The sequence below is a fragment of the Copadichromis virginalis genome, linkage group LG19, assembly GCF_057382275.1.
Source record: "Copadichromis virginalis isolate Kocher_CV1m ecotype Utaka linkage group LG19, C_Virginalis_male_GT1.1, whole genome shotgun sequence".
Lineage (NCBI taxonomy): Eukaryota > Metazoa > Chordata > Actinopteri > Cichliformes > Cichlidae > Copadichromis > Copadichromis virginalis.
The window spans coordinates 12,693,900-12,716,580 of NC_140636.1; the positions used below are offsets into that span (position 1 = coordinate 12,693,900).

General features: G+C 38.7%; 2 protein-coding genes and 2 long non-coding RNA genes across 4 annotated transcripts; 1 reads left to right on the forward strand and 3 right to left on the reverse strand.

Moving 5' to 3' along the window:
• Positions 1 to 8,278: 8,278 nt before the first annotated feature.
• LOC146685659 (uncharacterized) lies at positions 8,279 to 10,101 on the reverse strand (the record flags this gene model as incomplete). The annotated part of the gene is made up of 4 exons (XM_085442334.1): positions 8,279 to 8,513; positions 8,798 to 8,959; positions 9,035 to 9,064; positions 9,981 to 10,101. Coding segments are annotated over 4 exons (399 nt in total), but the record flags the coding sequence as incomplete, so codon positions are not given.
• Positions 10,102 to 11,554: 1,453 nt separating this feature from the next.
• Positions 11,555 to 13,031, reverse strand: LOC146685660 (interferon alpha-inducible protein 27-like protein 2A). Its single transcript, XM_085441453.1, has 4 exons — positions 12,959 to 13,031; positions 12,794 to 12,823; positions 12,502 to 12,663; positions 11,555 to 11,854 (listed from the first exon to the last, which is right to left on the reverse strand). The coding sequence occupies exons 1-4, from the start codon at positions 12,966 to 12,968 to the stop codon at positions 11,769 to 11,771; spliced, it is 288 nt and encodes a 95-aa protein (XP_085297579.1). The 5' UTR covers positions 12,969 to 13,031; the 3' UTR covers positions 11,555 to 11,768.
• A 1,816-nt stretch (positions 13,032 to 14,847) lies between these two features.
• On the forward strand, positions 14,848 to 15,912 carry LOC146685661 (uncharacterized). The gene is made up of 3 exons (XR_014916902.1): positions 14,848 to 14,889; positions 14,973 to 15,131; positions 15,473 to 15,912. It is a non-coding gene; the product is annotated as an uncharacterized LOC146685661 (long non-coding RNA).
• Positions 15,913 to 19,451: 3,539 nt separating this feature from the next.
• LOC146685662 (uncharacterized) lies at positions 19,452 to 21,540 on the reverse strand. The gene is made up of 5 exons (XR_014916907.1): positions 21,170 to 21,540; positions 20,320 to 20,421; positions 20,208 to 20,237; positions 19,971 to 20,132; positions 19,452 to 19,686 (listed from the first exon to the last, which is right to left on the reverse strand). It is a non-coding gene; the product is annotated as an uncharacterized LOC146685662 (long non-coding RNA).
• Positions 21,541 to 22,681: the final 1,141 nt, after the last annotated feature.

A 22,681-nucleotide genomic window follows, 5' to 3' on the forward strand; every position in this document is an offset into this window, starting at 1 on the left:
TATGTGCACTGAACATATATATTTTAACTTTCATGTAGAGTCTTAAGCACAAGACATTTTGCTTCACCATGGTTTATTAAGGTGGTGCAGTAACAGGGCAGTTAATGCTGCTGAGAGTTCTCCTGCATAACTCGCTCTCCAGCTAACTAACCTTCCCTAACGTCTTTCATGCAGCACATGTCTGTATCTATTTTTTTCTACTCTTTTACAGAGCATCTTTTTGAGTGTCTTGATTTTAATTTGATCTAAAAGGGTTGGATCTCCACATCGTTGGTGGAAGAAGATTATCAGGATGGCTTCAAAATTTGCGACTACAGCCCCTCTTCTGTGGAACCAGCTTCCAGTTTGGATTCGGGAGACAGACACTATCTCTACTTTCAAGATTAGGCTTAAAACTTTCCTCTTTGCTAAAGCATATAGTTAGGGCTGGACCAGGTGACCTTGAATCCTCCCTTAGTTATGCTGCAATAGACGTAGGCTGCCGGGGATTCCCATGATGCATTGAGTTTTTCCTTTCCAGTCACCTTTCTCACTCACTATGCATTAACAGACCTCTCTGCATTGAATCATATCTGTTATTAACCTCTGTCTCTCTTCCACAGCATGTCTTTTATCCTGTTTTCCTTCTCTTACCCCAACCGGTCGCAGCAGATGGCCCCGCCCCTCCCTGAGCCTGGTTCTGCTGGAGGTTTCTTCCTGTTAAAAGGGAGTTTTTCCTTCCCACTGTCGCCCAAGTGCTTGCTCATAGGGGGTCATATGATTGTTGGGTTGTCCAGCAGTTCATCTATATGTAAAGAAGCACTTAAACTAAAACAGACATAGCTACGTTAATCCTACCGTAAAACAATAAAACAAGGTACGACCTCTCCCATGCTCCCAGGATGTGGGGGTGCATTCCTGGGGTGCACACCAAGCCTGCAGCCTGCTAGAGATCACACACAATTGATTATATGCCTCTAAGTATACATGGTTGAATATTTCCTAATACAAATAACTACATGCAGTATTCTACCATATGCAAACTTATATCACTAAAAGATTATACTGACTACTAAATACAATTTTCCATTGACACCTAATAATTCTGCACTCCCTGTATATTGTATTGCCTCCTGCAGGACAGGCTGCACATGTGAATTTGTCACTGTTTTTTCCTCCTTCTCTTTTTCGTTGTGTTTTTCTCCCAAGTTGGTTTTAGAGTAGGGTCACCTTTTAAAACTATTTGTTTTTTATGCTGGGTTTGTTTTGATTTCCAATGGGCTGGTGCAATATTAGTCGGGCAATGTGCAATTCCTGAGCTTATCCCCTCTTACCTTAGGGGAATTAGGTCTTTTAGAGGTGCTCCGTGTGGATTTGCAGTGAATAAGTTATATTAAGTGATTTTAGTGCCACCAATTATTGCCTGAACTAAAACACTTAGTGCATGCGATAAGTGTTCTGTTGGGCTCGTATTTATTTGGGGTGGATTTGTTTCTTTTAAAGCAACGAGCATCTGGGACCGCCGAGGGAGAGCAAGCCCTCAGGTGATTCAATTCAATTCAATTTTATTTATATAGCGCCAAATCACAACATAAGTCGCCTCAAGGCGCTTCATAGATACAGAGAAAATCCCAACAATCATATGACCCCCTACACAGCAAAATCTCCAGTTTTAAATTAACACTTTTGACAGTGTTATATGTTTAAAAGTAACCTAGTCAGTTTTGAAGATTAACAATGGCTAACACTGAGCAGTGCTGATTTTCTAACACTGGAATATTTCTAACATTTTGAGTTATTTTCCAGTGTTAGAAAATCAGCACTGCTCAGTGTTAGCCATTGTTAATCTTCAAAACTGACTAGGTTACTTTTAAACATATAACACTGTCAAAAGTGTTAATTTAACACTCAACAGTGTTGTATTTAATACTCAGAGGTGTGGACCCATATAGACACTCTCTAGTGTTAATTTAACACTGGAGATTTTGCTGTGTATGAGCAAGCACTTTGGCAACAGTGGGAAGGAAAAACTCCCTTTTAACAGGAAGAAACCTCCGGCAGAACCAGGCTCAGCGAAATAAAAAAAAATTGAAAAAATTGAAAAAACAAAAAAAACAAGCGCGTCCATGCTCACAGGTGTACACACGGGTGATCACACCCACAAACTACACCCTTTTTGGCTCCTACCTCAAAGCACACTGTGTTCTGTTGATCTTATGTGCTGCACAATAATGTTTAATATTTAGTATTTACTGTCATATTCCCATATATCATTGTGATGTTGTTTATTCTATTACTCTTGTTCTCTTCTGCTTGTTTTCTTTTTTCTTTCTCAACAGGTGATCCAGGTGATTGAAATATGCATTTTTTTTCTTTTTTCTTTTTTTTTCTTTTTTTTTTACTGCCCATTCTGTTGGTTTTTGTTTTTTGCCCTTCTCCCCCGTCCCTCTTCTCAGCTGTTTCTCTTTCCCTCTTTCTTTCTCCCCTTCTTTCCTCCAGTCAAGTCTGTCCCGTATTCAACAAGTGAAAATAAAATAAACAATAAAAGGCGAATCAAATGGACCATTATGGCAAGGCTGGGATGGTCAATTTGGTAAAGTAAATCCGTTGGGCATCGTTCTTTGCCCAACAATAATAATAATTCTGATGGCAAAAGAGCCAAACGGGACAGGCAAAAAAAAAAGAAAAAAAAAAAAAAAGAACCAGGCTCAGGGAGGGGCGGGGCCATCTGCTGCGACTGGTTGGGGTGAGAGAAGGAAGACAGGATAAAGACATGCTGTGGAAGAGAGACAGAGGTCAATGCAGAGAGGTTTATTACTACATAGTGAGTGAGAAAGGTGACTGGAAAGGAAAAACTCAATGCATCATGGGAATCCCCCGGCAGCCTATGTCTATTGCAGCATAACTAAGGGAGGATCATAGCTGGACTGGCCATCGGGCATACCGGGCATTTGCCCGGTGGGCCGCTGGCGATTTTTTGTTTTTATGGGCCGATGGATATTTTTTTTATTTTTTTATTTTTTATTTTTTTTTAGGAAGGGTATATATAATGAAAGGTGTTGGATTGGCCAATTGGTCATGATCGACTCTGGGCTGGACCAATTACAGCCGAGGAGGCTGGATGCACCCTCCCCCTTGTTTAGCAATCACGTGATTTTCGCGCATTGCATGCCGGGAACTCGTGGCAAAACAATCCAAGTACCGCATCAAATGCAAGCATTTGCAGCACCGCAAAACGTTCATTCTCCGGTTCCAATACCTTCTTTTTTTTTCTTTGCCGCACAAAAAAGGAATGTACAAAACAAAAGGAGAACAATGCCGGTCCGTACAAAGACAGACTCGACGAAAAGACAAAGAAAAGATACGAGGAAAAAATCAAAGGAGTGAAAGGGTCTGACCCTTACGAGCACACAGAGTGGACAAAAGACGTCAGTGTGCTGCCCACTTTCACCACGCTCAGATTTATAATTACACGGTTCTTGGAGTGAGTGCACACACTCATGAAGTTTAGTAACTTCAGGTCACTGCAACAAGCCCAGGTACAGTTTACCGACGGATGGGTGCAGGACCTTGAAATGCACCGTGTAGAACGAAAGACTATTGTACGTATCATAAGTTTACCAGTCTCACAAATCGTCTTCATAAATACACATTCATTAACAGTTTATTAATAGGACCTTTGAGCTCAACGGTAATTAATTAGTAGTGGAAATAATTTCTGGTAGTGTAACAGTGTTTGTGGTATTATTCCACTTGCCACAAATATCAGTGTAATGGGGAAACAGCGCCCCCCCGCTCTCAGTGTGGCTGGTTAGGTGAGGCTGGCTGCAGTAATCGCTGCCAGTCTGCCGTAGCCATACGAGAGGTGAGTTGTATTGTTCCGCACACAATATAGCTAAGTAGTACAGACACATAAAACATGTTTGATTAGCTGACGAGCACCGAGTGTAATAAGTGCTTAGTGGACACATGTCCAACACCAGTTTTATGTAATTTTCATTTGTTTATTACAGTTTTTTACAGACGCTAGGACACATTTCTCAATACTTAGGTCACGTTTGCAAAACTCCTCACACAGTGAGCACAACAGAAGTCTATGTGGGCTAAACTGAGGACCAGTTATCATTGTTTTGGCACAAAATGCATTCAATGACTACATCTCTCAAATTACATGAATCATCTTCTCACTCAGACACAGCAACTGCCAAAAACCTTTGTACGGACAGGACATTTTGCATGTGCTTACATACTGTTTTCAAAACTGTTAAACTCATGGTCAAAACAATAACACAATGCAAAACTTGAAAAGACAGCAAAATCCAACGGCAATATTTTACTGAAACATATTTTAAATCTAACAATGCAGTTTAACCAGCCACAGCTGATTCTCATTGTGGATGAACATCTACACAGTTGTTACTCCTTCAATTTTTCAACTCCTTCAATTCTGGCATGCCAGAAGATTCTTTCCTAGGTGTGTTGCCCAAGATGACATAAGATGTGATGTGGATGAGAACCTGTGGCCAAATGGAGAAGACCGAGTAGATTAGCATTACTATTGTATGTGTATCAGTGGATGGTGTGTATACGAATTCTTGTATTTTGGGATTACTTAGTGCAAAAAAATAAAAATACATAAACATAAATACATGATGTCTGATTCATTCCAGTAACATATATTGAAATTATAAACAGAGATGTGTCCTTGTTTTACACAGGAAAACACTGTGTAATGCTACATGTTGTTAGTGTTTTTTAGGTCATTGTTTCGTGGGTGACAAAGTGTGTTTGTCGGCTGTCAACCTTTGCTAGTGTTCTGGAGGAATGTTTTTATTTGAGACCTGAATGAAGTGTTTTGGTAGTTGTAGTGCATTTTGAATGTGGAATGAACTGCTTTGCCAAGCTGAGGGTCAGTTAGGAGAATTGTGTGAAGAGTTTTGCAAAAGTGACCTAAGTATTGAGAAATGTGTCCTAGCGTCTGTAAAAAACTGTAATGTGTGAAACTGTATGCTAAAGCGGAATGCTAATGAGATGTTCTGCCGTAGTGTGCTGTGCGGAGTGGTGTGTGGCGAGCCTGTGCACTGATAATACACCGTTGTTTCCATTCAGGAAATAAAGTGGCAACGATCGATCAGAGACTCCTTGTCTTTTTAAAAACACTACACAACGCAGAGTCGAGGAGTCTGTTTGGGCCGAACTGTTGCAGCGGGATGAAGCAGAAACCGGTTACAGTAGCATTACAGAAATGTAGCAGTGACAATAATATTGTATGTTGTAATCGCAATGGACAATAAGTGATACAAAACAACTGTTTTATCCTGTGAATAAAAGTATATGTTTTTGTCAATGTACCATGGTAATAACAGAAGCGAAACACAATATTGTGTCAGGACAATTTACTATTTATGCACAATAAATAAAGGAGCATAGCGCGACAATTTCTGTTCAGCGCCAGACTTGCTTGTAACCTATATCACCAATTATGTTAAGAAAAATGACGTATTAACTACTAAAAAACTCTGACCTTTGTGGGAATGCTTGGAGCAGACTAACATGTGAGCTGGAGTGTTCTGGGACGTTATATTTGGTATATCCAGACCATCCGTCGGCTCTTACTTCGGAAACATGGCTTAAAAAATTTCTCTTCAACGACGTAATCCGATAAAAAAAAAAAAAAGATCTCTTTACCCATCGGCTTCCCGTGGCTGTCATGCGACCGGCTATTGAAGTTAATAATACAACAGCTTCTTGCCATTTTTTGGGTTTCTTTTTATCGCTGTGTAACTGAGTTCAATTGAAAGCCTGCGTGCGCTAGTACCTCTTGCCACAAGTTCCCAGAATCCTTTGCGGTTTTATCCCTGAATGACGTCACATTTTCAATCTTTATCCTGGTGGGCCGGTCTCTAGTCAAAATGCCCGGGCCGATTTTTTGTCCCAGTCCAGCCTTGGGGAGGATTCAGGGTCATCTGGTCCAGCCCTAACTATATGCTTTAGCATATAGTGATAGTTGCATTGCTGGCAGGTTGCACCAATAAGACTATATTGTGGTCGTTAGTGACCTTTTCCATTTTGATGTTTTAGGCCTTTTGCAAACCCTTTATGTTTTCTTTTAAAATAATAAATTTTAACGCATCTGACTGATATTGACCCTCTTGTCCCGTTTATTCTGGGCTCGTTCCTGTAAGAGCTTTGGGCCTGAAAGTTTGCACGAGTAGTATAGAGGCCCTTAGCGGTTACTCTGTGGCTTTTACTCGCTACAGTACACGATGAAGATGTTTTATCTGGTCCAATGACTGCGTGCTTCTGTTGTCTTTACAAATTTAATGTGAAAATAAAAACACATGCAAATTAAAGTCCAGAGCTTAACCTGACTGAAATGCTGTGGTGTGTGGGTCATCGGGACTGCGTGAGACAAAAACAGTATCCTGTAACTCAGCCAGGGTTGCTCTCATGGTCAGTAGGACAACACGTTATTTGGTAAAGGTTAGAAAATAGGGGAAAATCGTTAGTGCTGAGAGGCTGGGACTAGTTTGGGGCACCAATGAAGGGATAGTTTAGTGCAAACTATAATTTCTCCCCATCAGTTTTAACCAGTTACACCAGTATACACATTCACATATAAAACTTTGTATACTGCTGAGCCAGGTTACTCTCTCTTGGGAAAACTGGCTGCAGGTAACTGCCTGTGGTTTTCTGGACAAAAGAGATCTGTCAGTGTTCCTGGGTCATTGTCCCAGTGTTTTTCAGTTTTGGACTTTGTCACTGTTTCCTGTTTTATTATGTTAGCTCCGACCTGTGTGCGTTATCTTTTGTTCCACTTCCTGTGTTATTACTTAGATTTAGTTCAGCTGTGTGTATCACCTTGTTCTTATCACCATTACCCAGTTTAATTTAAACCCTCTGTTTCTCTCAGTTTATTGTCATTGTTGATTCTGCATGTGTGTTTCTGGTTCAGTTCAGCACATGAGCCTGACAGGACTCATGTACATGCTCATCTTTAATCATTAAATGCCTTATAAATCATTCAATGCCTTACAGATACTGAAGGACCCGTCCCATCCTGGCAACAAACTGTTCCAACTTCTGCAATCTGGTAGAAGGTTCCGCATCTTCCGGGCAAGGACAGAGAGACTCAAGAGGAGCTTCTATCCCCAAGCCATCCGTGCCCTAAACACACACACCCGCCCTCTCACATCATCTATAATTGACTGAGACAGGACTCTTCCAGACACTAAACCAAGGCACAATGTACATTTCAATTCCTTTAATTTTAAATATGTTTATATTGTCTATCCTGTAAAATAGTCAGATGTCTATTCATATTAATGTACAGAATTCACCTGCTTGCTGCTGCTAATGCATATTCACCCAATGTAAATACCACACACACACACACACACACACACACACACACACATATATACATATATATATATATATATATATATATATATATATATATATATATACACACACACACGTATATATATATATATATATATATATATATATATATATATATATATACACACACGTATACACATATACATACATATACACATATACATACATATACATACATATATACATATACTTGTATAACTATGCATGTGACAAATAAAGAACCTTGAACCTTGAACCCTTGAACCTTGAACAAATACATTTATCAAAAGAAGAAATGTTTTGGCTTTGAGTTCTCAAGGTGAATAAATAAACACGCTAACAGTTGCTGTAATCATGATGATGATAATCTGTGAGGTGACATTAAAAGCTGACCAGCAGCTGTTGGTTGTCCCAAAATCTAGGCTAAAACGTAGAGGAGAACGAGCCTTTTCGATTATGGCCCCCAAACTTTGGAATATGCTGCCTTTAAATATTAGACAGGCATCTTCGTTTCCTGTTTTTAAGTCGCTTTTGAAAACACACCTTTTTTCGATAGCATCTAGACTGGTGTGAGTTGATATGTTCATTATGTATATCATTATGCTTCAATGTGAGTGTCAGTGGTTTTATCTTGTGTTTTACCCTTTTGTTTCTGTACAGCACTTTGGGGAAACCTTCTGTTTTTAAATTGGATTTGGATTTTTTGGATAAAATGGCTTCCTTTTAACTGTAAACTAAAAGAGAGATAAACTAAACACATAACACATGGCAGTTATGTTCATTTCTGACTGCACTCTTAAACCTGCCTCATCAGTCGTCCATCTGTAAGAACTTGTGTTGTCCTTGTTATATATAAGTTTAACAGTACAGTTAGTATTACAAACGGCTAAAAAACAATATTATTGCTGAGATCACCTGGAATTTAAATCTTTTTATTAATGTAATACTTAAGCCTTTCATGCATGAATTATGACAACTTCAATCAGGATTTTTTTCTTAAGTATTTTTATTCGTCTTTAGGCATAAAAAGATGAGTAAAGCAAATATATGAGTTCTTCATGATTTTCAGCTGATGAAACTCGCCAGCCATCCCACTGCTGCTCCAGCACCAGCTACAGCAGCACCAGCAGTAGCTGACAGACCAGCTGCACCTGCAGCACCATGACACAAAGAAGCTGAGAAATACTTATACTTTGTGCCTATATAACTTCAGTCCTGCTGATATCACAGTGTACTGAATCATTATCATCGTCATTATTCACAGTTATCGTTATCATTAATGATACAATTGATGATGTCATTGTTATATTTATTATCATAATGATACAATATAGTGTCATTATCTAATCTAAAATTGTGATATTTTCATGAAAATTGTCTTTTTGCATGTTGTTGCAAGTTAAAATCCAAATAAAACGTCTAATTATTTATTTACCGGCTGACTGCAAAGCAGCCACCACACTTCCAGCTGCCACTCCTCCTCCATTAGCAACTGCAGCAGACGACATCATGCCTGCAGCGTAGGAGCCTGCAGCTATTCCTGCTGAGGTGAAACCAGCAGCTCCCAGAAGAGCAGGAGCAGCGACTACGGCACCTACTGCAGGAAGAAGACATGGATCAGACATGGATCGGGCTTTGATTCAAATGAGTTAAAATTGAATAAAGTGCTTACCTGCTCCTGCAGCACTGCACACAGCTGTCACTACAACACAACATAAGAACACACATTAACATTCCATAATTTTTTTAAATCAAAGACGATCCATGCACAGCAACTCAAATGACTCTGCTCTGCGTCTGCTCTGAAATTGGCTGATTTTTATAGCAAGAAAGGTTTCCTTTCCTCGGAAACAAAACTTTATGTTCAGAGCTGAAAAAAAGAGGGCGACAGAGAGCCACACAAACTGGAGAGTCATTTCTCTTTACTTTTTGTGTTTCTTATCTTTGCTTATATTGGTAAATGCCGTGGTGTTAGTAGGATTTATGAAGTGGTCACATGTATAAAATAAAGAAACCAGTGTCTTTGTGGCTGTAGCTTCTGAAAGAAATGTTCTTTATAGCATAAAATAAAATAAATAATTTTTGATTTCGTTCATGAGAAATTTGCATCAGATTAAACGCCAGTGTGTCATTCACAACAGTTTAAATGTCGGAAATTAGTTTTTGGCAGACCATCAATTTATAACCAGATGGTAATATGTCACTTTGTTAGCAGTGCATAATAATGCACTGATAAAACAAAATCCAAACAATTTGTGCTTACAAGTAGAATTTGTATCATGTGCGACACTCGAGTGTGTCCGACTTTGTGTTTTCACTTCAAGCTTTGGTGATCGCTTTATTTCTATAGCAAGTATAACAAGTATGTCAGCCCTGGGACTCAGTTACTCAGCAACTGTTGTTGTGATTTAGCGCTGTATAAATAAAATTAAAATGAATTGAATCATTATTCACAGTTATTGTTATCATTAATTAGATCATTGATTATGTCATTGTTATATGTACTATTATAATGATAGAGCATAGTGTCATTATCTAATCTAAGATTATGATGTTTTCATGAACTTTTTCTTTGTTACAAGTTAAAATCCTAATGAAACATCTAAGTATTAACTTACCTGCTGACTGCAAAACAGCCACCACACGTCCAGCTGCCACTGCTCCTGTCACGGTTTGCTGGGGCAAGCCGTGTGGAATATGAAATAGGACCCAAAATGCGGCAGCTCTGGTGCAGATGAGTGTTTATTTACAGGGGTGTGAGTACAAACAGCGGTGGCGACAAAACATGAAACCGGAAACCTAAACTGGGTAAACTAATAAGACAAACCAGAATGAGGATGCAGGGAGGTCCGGAGAAATACATACAGGGAGAGCGAGGGGAAACAACACAGACGAACCAGCGATTACCAAGACAGAAAATACAACTTAAATACAATCAGAGAACACAGGGAGATTACACACAGGTGGGAGACACAGCTGGGAGTGATTAACATGACGAGACCAGGGAGGCAAACTGAAAACACTCACATAAGACGCAGACCTTCACAATAAAACAGGAACACACGGGGGGGAACAGGGTAAACACCAATTAGAGAACAGAACCAAAATCGCGAAGAGAAAACACAAAACGCTGGGTCAAAAGGACCCAGGATCATGACAGCTCCTCTGTCCTGCGTCTGCTCTGAAATGGGCTGATTTTTATAGCAAGCAAGGTTTCCTTTCCTCAGTAACAAAACCTTATGTTCAGAGCTGAACAACCGAGGGCGACAGAGAGCAACACAAACTGTATCTGTATTTTTGTGTTTCGTTTATGAAGGGCAGCACGGTGGCACGGTGGTTAGCACTGTTGCCGCACAGCAAGAAGGTCCTGAGTTCAATTCCACCATCAGGCCGGGGTCTTTCTGTGTGGAGTTTGCATGTTCTCCCCGTGTTTGCGTGGGTTCCCTCCGGGTACTCCGGCTTCCTCCCACCGTCCAAAGACATGCAGCTTGTGGGGATAGGTTAATTGGATAATCCAAATTGTCACTAGGTGTGAATGTGAGTGTGAATGGTTGTCTGTCCCTGTGTGTTGGCCCTGCGACAGACTGGCGACCTGTCCAGGGTGTACCCCGCCTCTCGCCCTATGACAGCTGGGATAGGCTCCAGCGCCCCCCGCGACCCTGAAAAGGAGAAGCGGAAGCGAATGGATGGATGGATTTATGAAGGGGTTACGTGTATAAATAAAGAAACCAGTATCATTGTGGCTGTAGCTTCTGACAGGAAAGTTCTATATAGCATAAAATAAAACAAAAAATGCGTTGATTTCAATCATGAGAGATTTGCATGATTAAATGCAACGACGTCATTACCCATAGTTTAAATGAGTTGTAATCAGTTTTTTAGCAGACCATCTATTTATAACCAGATGGCAAAATATCACTTTCTTATCAGTATAATAATGCAGTGAGAAAATAAATCCAAATAATTTATGCTTACAAGTAGAATTTGTATCATGTGCGACACTCAGTGTGTCTGACTTCACTTCAAGCTTTGGTGATCGCTTTATTTCTGCCAGTTATAGAAACCAAATATGTCAGCTTTGGTACTCAATTATATAAAAATAATGATACATGTCTTAGTATTTTCAGATAACATAAATAGAATAATAAAATATAAACAAAATAATAAAAATAACCAGAACACAACTTTAAAATGCTTTTCATTATTAGGGCTTTATTTAAAGTTGCACAATTTGACCGTGTTCATGTGTTTTGTAATAAAACACCACAGCATTACCAGCACTCACATTTCAGCCAAGCTTTACTGAAGCATGGCGCTGATACTATTGCAACTGTTTCCAATTGGCAGCAGTAAATATGTCATTTATTACTATTTTTTTTCTTTCTGATTATCATAATTTCCTGGTCTCAGATGAGAGCAGCCACCAATCCTCCAACAGCCCCTCCAACAGAGCCCACGGCTGCGGTGGTGGCCCCAGACAGACCTGCCATACCTGCAGAGAGAAAACAGGCTTCAGAACACCAGACAGCTGATCGAGCAGTTAGATGAAGTAACTGAGCTGCAGAGGAGAGGGGGAGGCTTTATCCTACGACGGAGTATTAGAGCCACAAGAAAAAAGTTGTTGATATGGACATTACTGTTTGAACACAAACTGCCACATGCGCTATATCCGCTAAAGAAAATTCCTTATTTAGATAAGTTAGTGAAACAAACTGATCAGCCGTCTTGTGATACAACATTCATCCTCTTTATTGCACGAGGATGTAACCATCGATAACCTCGCATCTGTCCATTACCAGCTTTTTGTACAACCTAACACTTATCACCACACTGTGTTTATGAGCTTAAAGAAAAATCATTTCTTTCTTTCTTACTAAAACCGATTCTGAAGCACAATTTCACAAACTCTGATGACATACAGTAGCAACCGTGGGAGCTTTTCTTCAGACACTTGTAATCTCCACATTTCGACTTTATTCTCAAAATGATTGATAATATTTTTTCTTTACGTGGACCTAATAGTCCGTCGTATTATCCTCACTGCAGCACAGTCACATGTTATTGTTTCTGGGATCTTTCAGGTTTATAATAAAGGTTTTTGAGTAATCACTGGTAAAATATTTATTTATTTATTTTTACCTGCTGACTGCAAAACAGCCACCAAACTTCCTGCTGCCACTCCTCCTCCATTGGCCACAGCAGCTGCAGACATCATGCTTGCAGCGTAGGAGCCTGCAGCTATACCAACTGAGGTGAAACCTACAGCCCCCAGGACAATAGGAGCAGAGACCACTGCTCCACCTGACAACAGGAAGAAACACCTGGTTACTGATCATCAGGATGTTTTAAAATGAATACATGTATGATATGTGTGACTTCACCTATGAGTGTTAGATGTAAAAATACATCAATAAACAAAGAGGTTTGTTACCTGCTCCGATTGCGATCGCTAAGCCTGTTACTGAAACATAAGAAAGAAAGGGGAAAAAAAACATCTTACCAAAGCTCAGCCTGAACTATTTAGACATTTTCAGTGATGCTACAATCATGAACTTATATGATGTAGAGATGATTTGAAAAAGGCAGCTGTACTCACGCAGACCCATTGTTGCACTCAGGATCAGGAGCCTAAGCCTGGACTGTGTTGGACGACTGGACTTATATAGGAGTGTGAGGATCAGCTGTTTTCCCGGAAAATGAAACTCTTAGAATGGGCGTCACTGGGTCTGTGATGTAAATAAACTTTCTTTAGTCATCATGGAACAAGTGATTGTGAGGTTGGATCTCAGGGGTTTGACATATTTACTCATTTATTTAATGCCATCTTTATTACGGATTTTACACATGGATTATTTCAAGGGTTTTTCTTTCTGTTTTAATCCTTATGTTAAATCACTTGCTTAATATGAAAACAAACAAGAACAACCTTATCACAGGGAGCATATATAAACGTTACTTGGGTCACTGAAAATGTTTCTGTATTATGTGTGGGAGCAAAAAAGATCACTGGCAGATCTGTAAGGACGGCAGATATACTGCACTTCTTTAAACCTCTGACCTTCCTCAGAGAAAATAAATTACACATTTAAAATAATTAGAGGCCAAAAAGTTCTTCCTCAGGTGGAGACAGACACCAACATGCATCCAAGCACATTTTTGAAAGTGCTGGATTTTTAATGTCACAACTGGAACATTTCATGGAGACCAGAACAGAAACGTCTTTATTGCCTTACAAGAAATGTCTTAGGTGACCTGATTTAAACAAGCACTTTGGTTGTTGTGTATTTATTTTGTTGCACAAAAGTTTCAGTTCATAAGAAATGGTTCTTGTAGTTGTTCAAAGATTGTCACACCACTGCAATGACGACAGCATTAAACCTCGCCCATACTGCAAACATGCATGACATACCGGCATAGTTTACATTCAGGTAAGTGATGATTGAAGGAACAGGACTTTGTCTTTCTCTTTCTCCTTTCAAAACAAGTTGTGTGCATTTATTTTCTCATGATAGCAAAGCTCGGCATTCCTCATGACATTAATGTGAATCAACACAGTTTAAGCTTAAAAAATGTCAACCTTAATATAAATGATGGTTTATAGGCTTTAAGTCTGTCTCATGGAGCTCTAACATCCTCATCTACAGACTTATAAACAAAAGGGTGTAAAAGTTGTGTGTTGGAACACATTTTGATTCAATATCCTTGTGAGCATTATTTAAAAGGTACTGCAGTGTAGAAAGTAGTGCTGTTATAAAAATGTGGAGAAGAAGCCAATCAACAATCATGACTATAACACTTAAAGGTTTAAGTCTTTGCTACAGAGAAACTGCAAGTGTTTTTATGTAACAACCCCCCCTGTTTTAGGGCAAGAGGCAGGGTACTGAGTCTGTCTCAGGGATCACTAACTCATAGACACAATCGTTCATAGTCAGATTCACACATATGGGCAATTCAGACTTTCCAACTGACCTAGGCCCACTAACTGCATATGTTTGGACTGTGCAGTTGAGCTCTTGGACTGTGGGAGGAAGGGAGAATACCTGGAGAGAACCTGCAGACTCCACACAGAAAGAAAGGTGGAACTGAACTCAGGACCTTGCTGTGAGGCATCACTGCTAACCAGCGTGCCACCGTGCTGCCCCAGGTTTGTTGTTATAATAATGAAGTTATTACTACACATCATTTGTTATTGTGCAGAGCCCATTGTTACTGCAATGAGATTATTTGGATCATTGCAAAGAAATGTTTCTTTCATTCTTTATGTGGTTTCCACAATCATAAGATGAATATGTTACTGTTTAGAAAAAAAAAACATCATGCTGCTCCTCCCCTGTCTAGTGTGTATTGTTCTTTCAGAAATGGGAGTGTCAACTCTTGAAAAAAAAAAAAAGTAAAAGACATGGATCAGCTTTCCATGTATATATATATATATATGCAGTCTATATGAATTATTATTGTTACTGTCAAGATTTTATTTGATATCTTTTTGTATTTTATTAACAGGCAAGGCAGTCCTTGGGTCCCCAGGTACACCATCACATCACCACAGCATAATTTTGATATGAAAATCTTTATTATAAGTTTGTTTTTGTTTTTTGTTTTTAATCTAGGACCTGATGGAACTGTGATTCTGACCCCTGCCGATTTGCCTACACTGGGGTTCACTTCAGCTGGAATAGCAGCAGGCTCCATCGCTGCCAACCTGATTGCACATTTAGCACTCGCTAATGTAGGTGGAGCAGGTCTCATAGCAATCTTGCAGTCCTGGGGTAAAAAAACATTTTTGTTATATATTCTCTCTCTCCCTCTCACTCTCTCTAAATGTGTGTAAAACAAAACCAAGCAAACAGACATGTTTTCTCATTGAGCGGGAACAGGATCAGCTTCAGGTAAATTCAGAATAGTAATATTTTAGTCCACTTCGCTTTTGATGTTTATCTAAGTACATGTCAAACATATAAAATGCTCTTATTGAACACGTCTCTATAAATAAATGTTCACGACTAAAATAATTTATGTATCAGGTGGTGAAGATGGAAAAATAAAAGCTTTGCTCATGTTGAACAAGTATAACAAACAGCTAATGGTGTCTAATGTGATTTTACTGTAGGCGCAGCATGTCTGTCTTGGATTGCCCCTTTATTGTTTGGCAGTGTTGGAGGAGCAGCAAGTTGGATGTTCACAATTGCGTGTAACGTGACTGTGAGATTTGAAGGTTAACACACTGAATAAACACAAATTTTCAAACACTTAGATAAACCATGTGTTGAGAACTGAATTACAAAAATCATTGATAAAAATTGTTGCTGATTTTTACCTGTCATTTTGAAGTAAAATATTATTGTAAAGGGTAAAGATGTTTTATCAGATCCAAAGACTGTTTGACGCTTCTGTTCTCTTCATGAATCTAATGTCAAAATAAAAACACATGCAAAATAAAAGTATAGTTGGTTTTATTGTAAACACCATAATGTAATGTACAGTAACAATATCAAATCCATAGTCCATAAATGCATCACTCTTACAGAGCCAGTAATCTGACTGTGTTCAATGGGCTCAAACACCTGTTTCAGTCAGTGACGGGCAAGTTACACCTTTTTTGTAATGTGTTTTTTTCCTGGGTTTTCTGTCCCTCTCCATTAAAATTAAACTACCATAAAAACGAGTGACTGTTCATTTCTCTGTAACTGGGGAAGCATACAAATTGTTTAGGGTTCAAAAATTTTTTTCTACCACTGTAACTGAAACGTGGAAGAAATATAGAGACTGGATTTAAAGGCCTGAAGACAACACTGACAATTTGAGGACTGAGATCACTTACAATAATATCATTGATGGAGATACAAATTAAGGCAGATATGTAAGAAAGAAAGTCTTTTCGTTTTTTTACCCCGGCTCTTCACTGATATACTGCTTGGTGCTTGTTTTCTGCACAGTCCCACAATGTTATTGGAAGCTCAGACCATGCAAGGATTAGAGAAACTGCAAATAAAACAAAATGAAAACAAAGAGCTTCATCACTGACTTTATTACTTTCTATAGATTTCTCTGTTATTATCCTAAAGCTCATACAATTAGAAAATGGCTGGAAGGGCTGCCATGAGAAGCCTGTTATCTTTCAAAAGAACAAGGCAGCAGCTTTGCAAAGATTCATCTAAACAAACCACAAAACTTGTCATTCGGACAGGTGACCCCACAGTGGTCTTTTTGTCACAGAACAGTTCATGGAGGACAGGAACTTTATTGCCTTAGGTGTTGCTTCTTAATGCTCTTTTTTAACATTAAAAAAGCTTTTATGAATATTTGACATGTAGTTATGTTTTTTAATGCTCATATTTATTTATTATTATTTTTTTATCATACTTGTTCTATTTAAACAAGTTCTGTGCATTGAATTTGTCAGGGCAGGTTAGTTTGAATGACCCGTTTTACCTTTTGTTATATGTTCTGTTTGCTTAGGAGGAAATCCCTTCTTGGGATGGGCTGGGAGGTCAGTTCCTTCATCATGATTATGCAAATTCTCATGACCATTGATCAGCAACCATTGATCAAAGCCCACTGATCATTGGCCATGAATACCATTGACAGAGAGTTGGGGAATGGCTGTAATCACAGTATTGTAAGATGGTGAAAGATGTACTCTTAGGCCCTCGTAGGAATTTGCCTTTAGGGCCTTTTCTTTCTTACTTCAAAACAAGTTCTGTACTTTTAATTATTAAGGCAGGTTAGTTTGAGTGACCTGTTTTTTCTTTTGTTGTATGTTCTGTTTGCTTAAGAGGAAATTCCTTCTTGCATTCTGTCAGTCTGCCCCAGCACAGCTGTGGCTACAACTGTGGCTTGCCTCCACCAGTGTGTGAATGTGAGAGTGAATGAATAGTGGAATTGTAAAGCGCTTTGAGGGCCCCAAAAAGCGCTATATAAATGCAATCCATTATTATTATTATTATTAAGAGCAGTGGGTTGGGTGATCTCAACTATGTGTAACGTGACTGTGAAATATGAAGATTAAACCATTGAATAACGTATACTGGCCTACAAATGTTTCCTCCTGTGACAAATCTCAATATCCTGAATGAAAATGTATTCTTATATGTAAATGTCAAAGACTGAGATTAAATCATGATTTGAGAATTACAAAAATGTTTGATAACCTTTGTTGCTGATTTTTACTCATGATTTTGAAATAAAATATAATTGTAGAGGATAAAGATGTTTTATCTGGTCCAATGACTGCATGCTCCTGTTGTCTTTACAAATTTAATGTGAAAATAAAAACACATGCAAATTAAAGTCCAGAGCTTAACCTGACTGAAATGCTGTGGTGTGTGGGTCATCGGGACTGCGTGAGACAAAAACAGTATCCTGTAACTCAGCCAGGGTTGCTCTCATGGTCAGTAAGACAACACGTTATTTGGTAAAGGCTAGAAAATAGGGAAAAATCGTTAGTGCTGAGAGGCTGGGACTAGTTTGGGGCACCAATGAAGGGATAGTTTAGTGCAAACTATAATTTCTCCCCATCAGTTTTAACCAGTTACACCAGTATACACATTCACATATAAAACTTTGTATACTGCTGAGCCAGGTTACTCTCTCTTGGGAAAACTGGCTGCAGGTAACTGCCTGTGGTTTTCTGGACAAAAGAGATCTGTCAGCGTTCCTGGGTCATTGTCCCAGTGTTTTTCAGTTTTGGACTTTGTCACTGTTTCCTGTTTTATTATGTTAGCTCCGACCTGTGTGCGTTATCTTTTGTTCCACTTCCTGTGTTATTACTTAGATTTAGTTCAGCTGTGTGTATCACCTTGTTCTTATCACCATTACCCAGTTTAATTTAAACCCTCTGTTTCTCTCAGTTTATTGTCATTGTTGATTCTGCATGTGTGTTTCTGGTTCAGTTCAGCACATGAGCCTGACAGGACTCATGTACATGCTCATCTTTAATCATTAAATGCCTTATAAATCATTCAATGCCTTACAGATACTGAAGGACCCGTCCCATCCTGGCAACAAACTGTTCCAACTTCTGCAATCTGGTAGAAGGTTCCTCATCTTCCGGGCAAGGACAGAGAGATTCAAGAGGAGCTTCTATCCCCAAGCCATCCGTGCCCTAAACACACACACCCGCCCTCTCACATCATCTATAATTGACTGAGACAGGACTCTTCCAGACACTAAACCAAGGCACAATGTACATTTCAATTCCTTTAATTTTAAATATGTTTATATTGTCTATCCTGTAAAATAGTCAGATGTCTATTCTTATTAATGTACAGAATTCACCTGCTTGCTGCTGCTAATGCATATTCACCCAATGTAAATACCACATATATATATACACACACACACACACACACACACACACACACACACACACATATATATATATATATATATACACATATACTTGTATAACTATGCATGTGACAAATAAAGAACCTTGAACCCTTGAACAAATACATTTATCAAAAGAAGAAATGTTTTGGCTTTATTTATTCACCTTGAGAACTCAAACACGCTAACAGTTGCTGTAATCATGATGATGATAATCTGTGAGGTGACATTAAAAGCTGACCAGCAGCTGTTGGTTGTCCCAAAATCTAGGCTAAAACGTAGAGGAGAACGAGCCTTTTCGATTATGGCCCCCAAACTTTGGAATATGCTGCCTTTAAATATTAGACAGGCATCTTCGTTTCCTGTTTTTAAGTCGCTTTTGAAAACACACCTTTTTTCGATAGCATCTAGACTGGTGTGAGTTGATATGTTCATTATGTATATTATTATGCTTCAATGTGAGTGTCAGTGGTTTTATCTTGTGTTTTACCCTTTTGTTTCTGTACAGCACTTTGGGGAAACCTGTTTTTAAATTGGATTTGGATTTTTTGGATAAAATGGCTTCCTTTTAACTGTAAACTAAAAGAGAGATAAACTAAACACATAACACATGGCAGTTATGTTCATTTCTGACTGCACTCTTAAACCTGCCTCATCAGTCGTCCATCTGTAAGAACTTGTGTTGTCCTTGTTATATATAAGTTTAACAGTACAGTTAGTATTACAAACGGCTAAAAAACAATATTATTGCTGAGATCACCTGGAATTTAAATCTTTTTATTAATGTAATACTTAAGCCTTTCATGCATGAATTATGACAACTTCAATCAGGATTTTTTTCTTAAGTATTTTTATTCGTCTTTAGGCATAAAAAGATGGGTAAAGCAAATATATGAGTTCTTCATGATTTTCAGCTGATGAAACTCGCCAGCCATCCCACTGCTGCTCCAGCACCAGCTACAGCAGCACCAGCAGTAGCTGACAGACCAGCTGCACCTGCAGCACCATGACACAAAGAAGCTGAGAAATACTTATACTTTGTGCCTATATAACTTCAGTCTTGCTGATATCACAGTGTACTGAATCATTATCATCGTCATTATTCACAGTTATCGTTATCATTAATGATACAATTGATGATGTCATTGTTATATTTATTATCATAATGATACAATATAGTGTCATTATCTAATCTAAAATTGTGATATTTTCATGAAAATTGTCTTTTTGCATGTTGTTGCAAGTTAAAATCCGAATAAAACGTCTAATTATTTATTTACCTGCTGACTGCAAAGCAGCCACCACACTTCCAGCTGCCACTCCTCCTCCGTTAGCAACTGCAGCAGACGACATCATGCCTGCAGCGTAGGAGCCTGCAGCTATTCCTGCTGAGGTGAAACCAGCAGCTCCCAGAAGAGCAGGAGCAGCGACTACGGCACCTACTGCAGGAAGAAGACATGGATCAGACATGGATCGGGCTTTGATTCAAATGAGTTAAAATTGAATAAAGTGCTTACCTGCTCCTGCAGCACTGCACACAGCTGTCACTACAACACAAGAACACACATTAACATTCCATAATTTTTTTAAATCAAAGACGATCCATGCACAGCAACTCAAATGACTCACCGGGGTCCATGTCTTTATCTGCTCTGCGTCTGCTCTGAAATGGGCTGATTTTTATAGCAAGAAAGGTTTCCTTTCCTCGGAAACAAAACTTTATGTTCAGAGCTGAAAAAAAGAGGGCGACAGAGAGCCACACAAACTGGAGAGTCATTTCTCTTTACTTTTTGTGTTTCTTATCTTTGCTTATATTGGTAAATGCCGTGGTGTTAGTAGGATTTATGAAGTGGTCACATGTATAAAATAAAGAAACCAGTGTCTTTGTGGCTGTAGCTTCTGAAAGAAATGTTCTTTATAGCATAAAATAAAATAAATAATTTTTGATTTCGTTCATGAGAAATTTGCATCAGATTAAACGCCAGTGTGTCATTCACAACAGTTTAAATGTCGGAAATTAGTTTTTGGCAGACCATCAATTTATAACCAGATGGTAATATGTCACTTTGTTAGCAGTGCATAATAATGCACTGATAAAACAAAATCCAAACAATTTGTGCTTACAAGTAGAATTTGTATCATGTGCGACACTCGAGTGTGTCCGACTTTGTGTTTTCACTTCAAGCTTTGGTGATCGCTTTATTTCTATAGCAAGTATAACAAGTATGTCAGCCCTGGGACTCAGTTACTCAGCAACTGTGTTTGTGATTTAGCGCTGTATAAATAAAATTAAAATGAATTGAATCATTATTCACAGTTATTGTTATCATTAATTAGATCATTGATTATGTCATTGTTATATGTACTATTATAATGATAGAGCATAGTGTCATTATCTAATCTAAGATTATGATGTTTTCATGAACTTTTTCTTTGTTACAAGTTAAAATCCTAATGAAACATCTAAGTATTAACTTACCTGCTGACTGCAAAACAGCCACCACACGTCCAGCTGCCACTGCTCCTGTCACGGTTTGCTGGGGCAAGCCGTGTGGAATATGAAATAGGACCCAAAATGCGGCAGCTCTGGTGCAGATGAGTGTTTATTTACAGGGGTGTGAGTACAAACAGCGGTGGCGACAAAACATGAAACCGGAAACCTAAACTGGGTAAACTAATAAGACAAACCAGAATGAGGATGCAGGGAGGTCCGGAGAAATACATACAGGGAGAGCGAGGGGAAACAACACAGACGAACCAGCGATTACCAAGACAGAAAATACAACTTAAATACAATCAGAGAACACAGGGAGATTACACACAGGTGGGAGACACAGCTGGGAGTGATTAACATGACGAGACCAGGGAGGCAAACTGAAAACACTCACATAAGACACAGACCTTCACAATAAAACAGGAACACACGGGGGGGGGGAACAGGGTAAACACCAATTAGAGAACAGAACCAAAATCGCGAAGAGAAAACACAAAACGCTGGGTCAAAAGGACCCAGGATCATGACAGCTCCTCTGTCCTGCGTCTGCTCTGAAATGGGCTGATTTTTATAGCAAGCAAGGTTTCCTTTCCTCAGTAACAAAACCTTATGAAACAGAGGGTTTAAATTAAACTGGGTAATGGTGATAAGAACAAGGTGATACACACAGCTGAACTAAATCTAAGTAATAACACAGGAAGTGGAACAAAAGATAACGCACACAGGTCGGAGCTAACATAATAAAACAGGAAACAGTGACAAAGTCCAAAACTGAAAAACACTGGGACAATGACCCAGGAAAACTGACAGATCTCTTTTGTTCAGAAAACCACAGGCAGTTACCTGCAGCCAGTTTTCCCAAGAGAGAGTAACCTGGCTCAGCAGTATACAAAGTTTGTAACGTTTCAGTTACAGTGGTAGAAAAAAAAATTTTGAACCCTAAACAATTTGTATGCTTCCCCAGTTACAGAGAAATGAACAGTCACTCGTTTTTATGGTAGTTTAATTTTAATGGAGAGGGACAGAAAACCCAGGAAAAAAACACATGACAAAAAAGGTGTAACTTGCCCGTCACTGACTGAAACAGGTGTTTGAGCCCATTGAACACAGTCAGATTACTGGCTCTGTAAGAGTGATGCATTTATGGACTATGGATTTGATATTGTTACTGTACATTACATTATGGTGTTTACAATAAAACCAACTATACTTTTATTTTGCATGTGTTTTTATTTTGACATTAGATTCATGAAGAGAACAGAAGCGTCAAACAGTCTTTGGATCTGATAAAACATCTTTACCCTTTACAATAATATTTTACTTCAAAATGACAGGTAAAAATCAGCAACAATTTTTATCAATGATTTTTGTAATTCAGTTCTCAACACATGCTTTATCTAAGTGTTTGAAAATTTGTGTTTATTCAGTGTGTTAACCTTCAAATCTCACAGTCACGTTACACGCAATTGTGAACATCCAACTTGCTGCTCCTCCAAC

Bases quoted from the DNA above. Each gene is read 5' to 3' on its own strand.
- LOC146685660 (XM_085441453.1), bottom strand. The intron at 12,664-12,793 runs GTAACAAACCTC...TCCTGTTGTCAG, and splicing joins AGCGATCGCAATCGGAGCAG to GTGGAGCAGTGGTCTCTGCT. The intron at 11,855-12,501 runs GTAAAAATAAAT...TTCTCTCTGCAG, and splicing joins GGCTGTTTTGCAGTCAGCAG to GTATGGCAGGTCTGTCTGGG.